The sequence below is a fragment of the Calonectris borealis genome, chromosome 19 (genome assembly GCF_964195595.1).
Source record: "Calonectris borealis chromosome 19, bCalBor7.hap1.2, whole genome shotgun sequence".
In the NCBI taxonomy this organism is placed as follows: Eukaryota; Metazoa; Chordata; class Aves; order Procellariiformes; family Procellariidae; genus Calonectris; species Calonectris borealis.
The window spans coordinates 5481136-5493701 of NC_134330.1; the positions used below are offsets into that span (position 1 = coordinate 5481136).

At 39.8% G+C, this 12566-nt stretch overlaps 1 protein-coding gene across 2 annotated transcripts in view; it reads right to left on the bottom strand.

The window, feature by feature from the left end:
- The window catches only part of EFCAB5 (EF-hand calcium binding domain 5), a 43329-nt gene that overhangs the window by 29699 nt on the left and 1064 nt on the right, over positions 1-12566 (bottom strand). The window contains exons 2-4 of one of the 2 annotated variants that reach the window (XM_075168622.1): positions 8116-8201; positions 7838-8009; positions 4283-4858 (exon numbers count right to left, since the gene is read on the bottom strand). In XM_075168622.1, coding sequence (XP_075024723.1) covers positions 4283-4848 — 566 coding nt within the window. In that variant the 5' untranslated portion in view covers positions 4849-4858; positions 7838-8009; positions 8116-8201. Of the gene's footprint in view, positions 1-4282; positions 4859-7837; positions 8010-8115; positions 8203-12566 lie in introns of those variants that run through there. The other variant, XM_075168621.1, reaches the window with a different exon arrangement.

The window sequence follows — 12566 nt, forward strand, 5'->3', positions numbered from 1 at the left end:
AAGCCTACCCGGAAGAACAAAAGGAAAGGAAATAACTTCTTATTGAAATTCTTGTCCTTCTAGTACAAGCAGATTTTTTTCCAAAGAAATACTTGGTGTTTGGGACACAAAATTACTGGTGTGACTATGGGACTAGATATTAGTAATCCGTGTTTTCAGAGGGCAGCTCCAAGGAGGTGAGAGTATTTATATCCTGACATGTATCATCTCCTGAAATCTAGTGTAACTATGAATCTGAAGAAATAACCTCTGAGTGTCAGATACGTGCATGTGGAGAGAGCCTCTTGTAGAGTATACGGTAGACGTTTAAGGGAAAATCATCTTTACAGCTCTCCTAGTTTGTGTAGTTTCAACAGTGGTAAATTTTACCTTCACATTTATAATGGCATTAATCATTTATTGTGTAGATGTCCTTCAATTTTCTTTCAATTTGAGCAGGAACAGAGGTGCCTAATTTTGCTACACTTGATTTACCAACAAAATTGCATCAGTTATGCATTTGTCTCAAAGCCTAAGTACTATTTCACATGGGCACTTTACTGGCAAAGAACACCATTCAATGAAATTTCTTAAGCAGTCTCACACAATAAAGTCCTTACTGCCTTAGGACAGGGATAATACACCAACCTCTCTGTCATTTTGAATGCATAAAGTTTGCAAGCTTGGACTAAAAGTACCTCCCTTTCCTCTTCCTTCCATTTTCTTTGCTTCTCTAAAAACCCAGTCATATTTTTCCCAATCCTCCATTTTGCACAACAAAAGAACTGAATAAAATCGATCCCGTAGAACTCATCTGCTTTGGTTTTGACTTTGGTCATTTATGAAATGGAACTTCCTTCAGGAAGTTCAAAATGCTTAAAGCCAAAGGATCAGTTCATATGGGGAGAACAGTTCCTGCGCACGGAGGCGGCTGGAATCTCTCTGCACTGCGGCAGCTGCCCTGCTCACCCCTGCGGCTCTCACTTACACCCTCTACAGCTAGTCAGAGCAAGGGGAACTGCTCCTCATGTGTACCTGAGGACACACTAGTCCAGAAACTATTTTAACGAACGATTTCTGCTCCCTTCCTCCCCGTGTTTCACATATTGTGAAGATGGGCTGACCCTGTCCCTGCTCTCTTCTGTTGCTATGGGGTCATCCTAGAAATTATAAAACAATGATATTTTCTTTAATGAATAGAAAGGCCTATTTAATACGTTACAGCAATACACTTTGACCACAGTCAGTTTTATCACTAGGTACTTGTTCTTCGTGGCCACTTATCACCAAGGTTTCTTAATGAATAACTGGGTTCCTTAATCAATCGTGGGCATTGTACAAGTACCTGCTGAGGCAGTTCAGCCTCCGGCACTTTGATAGCAGAGGAAGGGTAAAATAATTCCCTGTCTTCTGACTCCTTCAGACACAGCAAAGAGGAGGTATGTAGCAGGTACCAAGCTAAACGGATTAACAGACTTTTCTCCAATGTATGCTACAGACAGAAAGAGAAAACCAGACCATTTCCAGCTGCAGCTCCTCCTCAGGAGCGGTCTGCAAGCTGAAATCAGAGCTAAGGCCATGCTAGGAGCTGCCAGGGTGCTCTGGTGATTAATCTGGGACGTGCCCAGCGCAAGTTACATTCCGTGCTGCACCTGCGCTGTGCTGCACTTTTGCATTTATTTCTAGGGTCCTAAAACACCAGGCAGCTGCATCCTCTGCCTGTTGTCTCTGCTGTGGGACAAAATGTTTGTCCCCTAGACAACAATGGCAAAACAGGCTATAACAGTGCTGGGCACCCGTTTCAAAGTGAGCTCGTTTCAGTATTAGACATTTCCAGAGAAGATGAGATGGCAGCGAGGGTGACTTCTCCCTGCAGAATGAAACATGTTTCTTCAGGAAGACAGCCGCCTAACTCCCACACAAGGATGGGTGACTCAGACTGAAGGACTACTATCCCCGGACACATAAAGTCTCTGTTTCAGGTATCAATCCATTTGGATAAGGAATTTCTCCCATCTGTTCTCCTGCATGCCTTGCCTCCCAGGCAGGTGGCAGTTAAGGAGAGGCTGGAGGAAGCCTGTGAGAGCTCACTGAGGACTGGTAAGCTTCAGAAAAGAACCTGTGGTGAAATCCTGCCTTTCCTGAAGGTAATGTCAAGGCTCCCAGGAGCTTCATTGGGGCCGGAATTTCAGTCCTCATCTTTCTGGTGCTTACATGAGAGATTTCGGGTGCCGACTGGCATTTCTCTTGTAACATTTTTTTCCTGTTTAGAAAGCCAGTGACCCACATTAGGAGTCTCAGTGCTACATGGTGTCAGTAAAATCCTCTGTGCTGCTGTGATTTAAGAATCCTATGCAAATCCCGTAACACAGCCATCACAAATATGTAAATCCTGAGCTGCTGTGAATGCAAATCCCATGATACTACTACCAGCAGATAGGCAAAACCTGCTACAGCTATGGCTACATAAACCCCCATGGCAGTGCTATCTACGGAGAGATTGATTTCTACAAGTCTTGATAGTCACTTCCTTTGCATCAGCTCCGATAGCTACAGATGGAGAACCTGTCTCCAAATGCAAACATGGACTTAACGGCCAAGGCCAAGATAACATGTCACTGGTAGCCAGCACTTTGCATTCTAGAGGAAAATCTGACCTCTACAGAAATAAGCTCTGATCACAATGAAAGCTAAGAGTATTTTAGCAGGAAAAAAAAACCAACCTCAAAACCAAAACAAACAAAAAACCAACCCAAACCCCCAGGAAATTTTATGTATTTTAATTCAATTTCTTTTGCAAAATAAAAATGAGATATGGTTCTGAACTTCCTGCATCCAGGTGTCCCTCTGTGAAGCAATATGAATGGTGAAACAGTGCCCAAAATAAAGGTGTGTCAACGCTGGCACCCTAAACATCCCCCCAGAACAGCCTGTGCTTGAGTGAAAGCTCACTGAAAATGAAGGTGTTTCCCCAGATCATTTGTTTCAGTGGACCAGCATTTAAAAAATAAAAAATAAAATTGAAAATCAAATTAGTTGTACTACTGTATGTCTGCTTATGAAGAAAAATCAAAAAGCTGAACTCTTACACACTGACCACCACCAGTCAGATACAATTTTTTTTATCTGTGGGGAAAAAGGAGGTAAGTGACTGTATGAAATTCACTTATCACACTGCTTTAGTTGTATTCACACAAGGCGTGTTCCTATGAACTGTAACACTATGTGGACTAGAAATGTAGAGAGACAGAAACTCAGAGCAGTAGAGAGAGATTTAACATATTCTTTTATTCATTATAATACTGGGAACTTCAATTATCTTCATTTGGAGTTTATGCATAAGACATGTCAGCATTTTACTTCCCTAATTCCTGACACTGAAACCCTGAAACCAATTTTCAAGCTGTATGTACTATTTATGCAAATAGAAGAGACAGCCATTCAAATAGAAGTCATTATTCTACAAACACAGATAGAGAATAAAGTGATCTAGTAGTGAATGAGTAATTTTGACATCATTCACAATCACCTCTGGGTCATCTATAAACATAAATGTTCACTTCTATATTTTTCTGAACAGAGCAATGAAAATGAAAGCATTATTGTTCACCTAATGCACTCACATTCTAACCGTAGCATATTGTAAGATGCCATGGAATCCCCTTCCAATATTCATTAAATATTATACTAAAGCAAGCAGCCTAGAATACACCACAGAAATAAGCAACATCATAATAAAATACAAAACAGTTTCTATTTTAAAGGGAAAAAAGAATCTGAAAGGAAAACCTAGGTAAAAATTCCAGAAGGAGTTTCTACAATGTGCCAGGACAATACCGTTGTTAGTTTGGTCAAGAAAAATCATCCTGAAGGAGGAAAAAATGCTATCTTTTTATGAAGCTTGGAAAAATAGACAAGAAATGATCTGAAGAGTCCATAGACCTTTGATACTAACACCTGTCCTGAAGAACTGCTGTCACTAACCTAGACCGGTTTGAAAGCAGTTTGCATTCCACATATGTAATTAAGATAGAGTCTAAAGAGGAATTATATACTTGTGAAGGGCAGAATATCGCCTTAAACAGGAATAACTAGTGTCTCATTTTGGGTGACATGTTCTGACATTTGTCCTGCTTCTCAAGTTTTTATGAGAGACAACTACCATCCCTGGCACCGTACTCCACAAGATTCATTTTGTTCGACACTTCCCCAGCCAGGCTGCACTCACACCATTCCTTTTGTAAAACAGAGACCAAATCACCAGCTCTGGTCGTGTGACCAGCCACACTTTCAACTCTCTCACCTCTCTGATGTTGTACCTGGCATCTCAGTTTTTAGCTCCTCTGTGACCATCTTCATTCCTCTCAGGTACGGGCCTGGTTCCGTAGAAATACTATACTGAGGGTTATGTCTCATCAGGTATTCTCCAAGAAAATGAATGGGGTTAAATGTGGTTGGTTCTTTGTCTGGTGCAAGCACATTCTTTCTTTCCACTTCCATTAACAGTTTTTCTATCCCTGGGATTAATGTAGGTAGGAGTTTGTCAAGCAAATAGATGCGGGTATCTAGTGACTCTTTCTCTTCACTGAACCACTCTTTGGACAGCCAGTCACAGGGTTCTCTCTTCTTTACCTTTTCTTCTTTTGCCTTTTGTGCACGAATCATCTTCACCTTTGTCTCCTGCAGACTCAGACACCTCTGCTGTACCTTTTCATAAAAACACTCTTTCCACGGAGCATAATTACTAAGACATGGCAGCTCATCATTCCCCTGATTTCTCTTCGTTTCTGTGGCAGTCATATTCTTGTCTCCACGTTTGGGATGTTTTAGGGATGCAGTCTGGGCTGCTGCTTCTGGCTGAGCAGCCATACCTCAATCACTGTGACACAGAACAAAAGCAGCACATTATATAATGTCAAAAGATGCAGCAGTGTCCTAGCAGATGACACAGGAAGAAAGTCTATTGTTAGGAATTAACTAATAATTTTTCTATGTTTCTTTTTTATTCTGTTACTGCTGCTTTGTACTCTTAAATAAATACTGCCTCTTTACTTCAAAGCTCAGTAAATGATTTATAAAGATTAATTATGCATCACAACAGCCCTTGGAGACAGAGCAACTAAGTAAGTGTGTTCCTTTCTTATGGGAGAACTGAGACACAGAAGAGAAGTGATTAATTCCAGGTCACTTAGAGACTCAGAAACCAAGTGGTAAACAGTGCTCGGAAGACTTATCCCCCAGTTCTAACCAGTGGATTCCTCTTACCCCTAGTATCATTATTTCTGTTTAGGTCCCATTCCATGCCTCCAGGAAATCCAGTGGATATGAGACAAAGGAAGCAAGTAATGGAAAATACTAGATGCCTAGGAGCAAGATTTCTCTACATGCCTTCTTCTGCTTCATCTTTTCTGTAGCTGTGAAAAACAGTGAGGAAGCTTGTCCCATAGACTACTTAATTTCAGCTTTGGCAACTATTTCTTCCTTGGGATATTTTGTTAAGGTAACGAAGATGCAGGTGTATGGGTCAGCAGGGCTGCTACAGAAAGGGAAACTATACCATGAACTCTGTAATTAAGCTGTTCACAAGCACTTGTAGACTGTTCTATAAAAGACAGATGTACAGCGAGTTGCAGGTATCTCCCTTTACAGTTTCCCAAACTCTACTGTTTTCTTCTCAAAATGTTCATTCTGTGAAATATCAGGAAGAAACTGAGTTGCTCACAAGGCACAATTTGAAAACTATTGCTATGTGTCTCCACACGTAACTGTTTGCATCTGTAATGGCACTTACACATACAGAATGGAGCAGAATGTTGCCTAACTACTTGATTCAAAGCATGAAAAATCACCAGCATGCTGCAGAAAACCCAGCTCAGTGTTAAACAACAGCAAGGGAAGAGTGATATTAGCAGAGAGAGCCTAACACCCTTCCAAATTAAAGATGAAACTCCACTCTGAACTTGCTGCCACACTATCCTTTTCAAGCTCTTATTTAAAAGTGCTTTTCACTCAGGCCCTCCAGTATCCATAGCAATACCATTGCTTTTGATATGTTTTGCTCTTCGTGTTTAAGCATTTGTAGCTGTTCTGAAGAGAGTTCAGCCTTCCAGGAAATGCATAAATGTGATATACAGCCCTCCTGGCACACAAATGTAATTACTAAGATGTTGACCTTCTGGTTCATAACCATTGTTTGACTCCAAATACTGCTTGGATAGGTAGGATGCTTCACAGCACTAAATTTCTATGCCTGTTTCCTCGATGGGCTTGTTAGCATCTTCTGGTAATTTGTTTTCAAAGATGATTACCTGCTGGGGAGTGAGATGGATTTATGGATCAAGCTGCCTGCCTGACCCACACAGAGGGTTTTAAGATGGTAGCTGGTTTTGCCACCGAAGGACACGAGCTGTAAAGGAGTCCAAATTTATAATAGTAGAAAGGGAAACCTGCCAACCTGTCAAATTGTTCCTTGCTTAGGTGAGTTTCTTTCAATAAGCTGTAAAACCAGACTCTTCCTGGTTCAAAGCAGGGTGTTAACCAAATGTTCTGGTCACATTCCAAATCAGCTGGTTTTGTTGTGCCAAAATAAACTGTTCTTGCAGTTTCAAATACTTATGTTATTTTTTAACATCCTTTATGAAACCGCTCTGCAGTTTCTGTGCAATGTTAAAGTGACAACCGCACTCTGCTTTATAAGGTGGCTGATTCTGAATGGTGATGAATATATTTTCTACACTGCTTTCAATCATTTGTTAGGATGATTTTAGAAAGTATCTCTATGTCGCTGAACAAAACAAAACAAAACAAAAAACAACTAAGTGCGACTGTTCTGTCTCAATTCCATGGCATTCGTGTAAGTCCAAGAGTGGAAGCAGAGCACAGGGAACTATGCCCACTGCTTTAATGCAGGACAGATAAAGAAGACTAAGAGGGTATAGAAGAACATACAAACAGCACATAACTATTAAAATAAACAATGAAGGAGTGCTAGAATGAGGCCCTGAAACTTGGAAGTTGTCGAGGATTACAGGGACACACCTCCAGTTTGTATAAGACACCATTGGCTCATAAACTTCAGTGCTGATTTACATTAGTTGAGAATTTGGCTCATAATATATAGAGCTGTCATGGCCTATGACATTCCCAAGTGGGGGCTTGATTGTCCAAATAATATTAAGCATGGTGCACAGAGACAAGCTTTAGAAACACCCAAGAAATTTGAAATGTGATATAAAGTTTCCTGTAAGCCTTTGTTCAAGCTGTAGGCAAGATAAGCTATTCATTATTAGTAGGATGCCACCTTCCTGGCTCCTTTTCTGTGAGAGAAATATTCTTGCTGGAATCCCTGCTGGTACAAAAAGATTATCTCCCCGTTTTCTGTACAAACCCCAAATCTGCTCATAAATAAGATTTTTATGGTTTCATTGTTATTCTTTTAGGGGATTTTGATGGGTGGGACGGGGCCAAGAAAGACAAAAGTTTGTCTAGGTAAATATTTTGGAGATGTTTGAATTACAAAAGTCTTTTCAAAAACAGAGTCCAATCTCTTTGACACTCTATCGCTGAGAAATAGTTCTGCCTTTCCTTAACGTGCTTCATAGAGCATGTTTATCTCACCAATCACAAAGAGCCCAATACTCTATTCATCTTCTTTTCAATACAATTAAAATTTAAAAAGACTTTCTCTTTTGCTTTCTGAAGCTTTGAAGAACTGTTTTTCTTACCTTTGGAGCAGGTATCAAAATAGATCTTACTCCTCCTGCTTTCAAAGTGGCTTTGCAAATGAACAGGAATTTAATATATGCCCATCTGTTCTCAACCATTAAAAATCTTAAAGTGAATTAGGGATTTCTCAGACCTGCTGTGGAGCCAGGCTGTGAGTTTTCTCCTCTGTGTGTTTGCAGTTGCTAAGCAATAATCCCAAAGGTTGCTATGTCTCTTCCACGACTCAGAATTGCTGTAGGTTGTCTTTTGGCTTTGGCAGCCCAACAGACTCTTCTGTACTGAACTTAGATCACTGCATCACATGACTGAAAATAAAATAAAATAAAATAGACTATGAATAGCAACAGACAACATTAAGGGCAAAAACAGTCAGAGAGAGAATCCACAGGTGCCCAGTGACAGAAGGTTTACCTTCAGATTCAAGGTTCACGAAGTCCAGAACTGTCGTGAGTCCATTACAAGCTGAACTGAGGACTGTATTAACCAGATGTGAGAATCTGAGAGATAAAAAGAAATTAATTACAAACTCAATTTAAACATTTTCAGGCTCTCTTTTTTTGTAAAGAACTGTGCTGCTTTGAAGCAGCCTTGCAGGAAAGGCACGTACAGCACTAATAAGGAGGGAGTTTATAGTGCCATTTTGTTAGGCTGCCTTTAAACCTGAATCTAAAGGAATTTGATGAGTCACCTTTAATAATTTCTCCTATATTCTTGAAGAATAATATGCAACACAGGGGAAGGAGAAGGGAAAAGACAAAAACATCTACCACAGCCATTCTGCACTCATTTATACAAATGTAAATCAGGTGCCTTTTCAGTGATTTCCTTGGTGTTATGCAGGACTTCCAACTGAGAAATTTATGGCAATTTCTGCTAGGAAACAAGGTTTATCTAACGCTGTTTCTTTCTCTGTATTTTGCACTGGAAGAGGCATGATCTTTGTATTGTCTACCTGCAGGCAAACTGAACTGTGACTTTATCTACCGTATTTGTCATTGGAACAGCTGCACAGTACCCTACCCTCTAGCAGAGTATTAGTCTCCATTTTATGGGACAGCTGAGCTTGTTACAAAACTTGAAATAGAGGAGGTTTAATATAAATAACAGAATTTTTCCAAAAGCTGATACAGTCACTGTCAGTCTCATTTGTTCTCTAGTTTAGGAAATCCGGAGTTTTAATTACAGACTCAAAAATGTCATTCTCTGCCATCTTCATCAAGTCACTTGTCATTTATTACAGCACCCACATCACCAAGCTAAATAATAATTAATTTGTAAAACTCTGGAATTGGAAATAGCTCTAAGTGACATCCACCCAAAGTCCCAACATAAACCCAGTACAACATTTATGCTGCCCTTAAAAAAGGTTTAGTTTTGTTCCTAAGATCTACCATAGAAGTTAGAGAATGTGCACGCTGTGTACAGGTTTTTTACAAGGAGGACATTTGCTCAGAAATGACAATAACAATTGTACTTTAGTGGACAGTCAAAAGCCTCAATTTTTATTTTATTTTTATACTTGCTTTTCTGGAAAGGAGGATGCTATAGAAATTCCTGGTGTTTGTATCTGGCAACATTTATTTTCCTCTACACAGATGGCCAAAGCGTCTCTCTGAAATAATATTTCTTCTGGACACTCTCGAATACCACTGGAATGCCAAGCGTACCAGTGTAGTAATATGCCATAGACCCTACAATACTGATTTGATTTCAGAATTCAGTATTTGCTTACAGAGAGGAATCATAGCACAAAAAAACCCACAAAAACATATATGTCAACTTTCATGTGAAAAATACGCTGTAATAAATTATCATTTCTTCGCTATTCGAAAAAATATGTATCAGAAGGAAACACCCTCATTGCAGTGTATTTCCAAGATGTGTTGAAATATAGCATCAATTATGTCAATAAAATGAAGCAGAAAATTAGTGCACAGGAATAATTTAAAATTAGGCTTTAAACTGGATTGTGCTCTTCTTCCCTCAAAGCAGTTTGCACATGATTAACTCAGGTTATCTCCTCTCCCCCAGGTGGGCTTGATTTTTCCCCTTTGCAATTCAGAATTCTGTTGCTATTATGATTAACTTACAAACCTTTTTCTTTTTTCGGCATGAAACATAAATTAAAAAAATAGTCTCCCTGTTCTTAAAGTGATTTTTTTAACCCCCAAACAAATAGAACTTGGAAGGAGGGATAAAAACGGCTCTATTTTTATTTTTCTGGAAGTGGAATCCCGTGGGTTAAGCAAACCTTTAATCGCACCCTATTTAACTTGGCTGTTATCCCTCAATGTTTTTGCTAAGCAAAGTGTATCCTTTTATTATGCCATCAAATACTTGCACTGTTGACAAAATAATGGGCTGAATATGTCATCACAGATGTTTTGCTGGAATTGCCTCTTCTATCTTTTTTTGTTTTTCTGTGGAAGATACATTTTGGGAGCACTCTGTTGCCTTTTGCAGCTGATGCCAAGATTATGCAATAAAAGCCCTGACATGTAGTAATAATAAGTTGTGTTAGCCAGAGAAATGTTTGCAGAGTATGAAAGAAAGAAAATAGTCAGTTCTGGAAACGCATACAAAACCAGCTCATGTATAGCTTCACATCCTTTAAATGATATATTGGGCTAACGCTGCAGGTGCTGACCACAGTGCTTTCAGCACGGGGAAGAATAAGGCCACAGGCTTCCAGTCTCCTTCTGTACCAGTGATGCTCTGACCACAGGCTGCCCTCTAATTGCTCTTTTCAGTCAGAATATGTCTGCCTTATAGCTTCCTCCTCCACGTGTAAATTCTGCTGCTAAAAAACATTGCACGTGCAAATTATACCTTTCTAATGGCTTGGAGAACCATTGCAATCTGTGATTACTGTAGTTAATAACCGATATGTTGGACCTTTAGCTAACTATAGATAGCAACTCCATTATTTACTAGTGGTAAATGCTTTTTAAAAGTGTTTGCTGTTCAAATAACCTGGAAGAGCTACCGGATATATGAAAATTACACAAAAGTCTATTTTGGAAGCTGGTTTAAATAATAATTTCTTGCTAGTAATCTCTGCATGACTGTTGCTCAAAATCCAGAATGAAACACCAGTCCCAGGGGAGGAAACTGCTAAAATCCTCTGGGAACGTGCAGTTGCCCACCTACCCTCTCTACCAATGCAGACGCATCTGAACAGAAGCTACATGCCTTGAAGCTACATGCCTTGAAGCAGCCCTGTATTTGTGGGGATCCATTTGCGTGAAACAAAGCAATAACCTAGATATTACACTTTAGAGAAAGGTGAATAGCATTAAGATTCCTGTCATATGCCAGAGAAGAAAAAACTTTCCCATCCTCAAATGTGACTCCTGCCTCCACTGAAAATCATGGCAAAAACTTTACAGCAGCATGGCCTCGTATCTGGCTACCACCTCAACATGGTGCTTGGTAACCTCAAAGAGTCTCTCTTTCTGCTAAGCTTCACCATGCTTTGTATAACCAGTACGTAGCCAAGCACCTGAGTCCATGCTGCTTATGTTCCCAAACCCTTCTCCAAGGGACTACTAAGTGATGCAGGATCGTTTTTACCTGAAAGAAAGAAATGCTTTGTCAGGAGACAAAGCACTTCTTCAGTTTCACAGAAAATAAGACAGAAAAATGTAGTTAGGAGAACAAACACCATATTTGAGCAAAATATAACAAAAAGCATCTATAATGAATATAGCAGCAAACCTAAATAATCTTTAAAAGTATTGAAAACAAAAAGGTTCCCGTGTGCTTCATTATATTGTTGATCCATGACATTTTTAGTTAACATTTTACTTCTGTTCTTTCCTGAACTGGGTATGAACTAAATAAAAAGGTGACTAATATGGTCTGAAAAATATACTTTACGCAGTTTAGCTGGAACAAGTAGCAAATATTGATAGGAAGGAAGTTCTGTTGAAACTACAGATAGAGCTTTTTTCAGTAGCCACACCTAACAGCCTTACTGGTCTAGCTATGTCGATTTAAAGTGTGAAAAAATCTGGTATGTGCAAGTCACAAGCACAGAGCAGTCCTTTTTTTCCCAAAACTTGCAGCTTGCTTTATCTATAATGGCAAAAGTATGTCTGTATTTGGAGTGGTCTTTGCCAATCTATATCTACTGTACAGATATACCAAAACCACATCTGTATTGCAGATTTGCCCACAGAAAAGATAAAGCATTTAATAAATAAATGGGAGGGAGGGACCAGACAAAAGGCTGCTTAGAAAAAGATATTGTTTTATTGGGAAGTTGTGGAATATTCAGAACTTGGGGGAAACTAATTTAAAAGGGGTCTGGAAGGCATTTTTTTGACCTCTATGCCATAAATCAGAGTGCGCTGCTAGCACGCTTTCCATAAATACTGTGTTTCAAAATAACAACGTGATGGCTGTAAAAGGCAGGACAACGACTCTTTGGTTACCTATGGGTTTTGCTTATTCTCCCCATGTGCTCGGATCCCACTGGGAGCTCTTTTGGACTCCTTCATGTTCAAGATTCTGGCTTGCTGTGCAGTTCACTGTAAGCTCAGCTTTAGTCCAGTTTAGGGAGCCCGTCCTTCATCCTCTCTTGTCCACCAGGAGGCAAAATGCCTCATTAGCGAGCCTGACTTCTTCATTGCAGTGAAGCCCAGCTACCAGAGCTGCCCTGCTAATTATTTTGACTGCAGGGCACCGGGGAATAATGTAAAGTGTTACCATGTGGCGTCTCCAATGCTTAAATTTACAGGAGCAAAAGTCTCGTACAGTCCTGAGGAGCAGATGAAAGCAGTATGCACCAAGTGCTTAAAAGGAATCAATGGGTTAATACACACTCTTGACAAAGAAGAGTTTGCGCTGTTTAATATTTA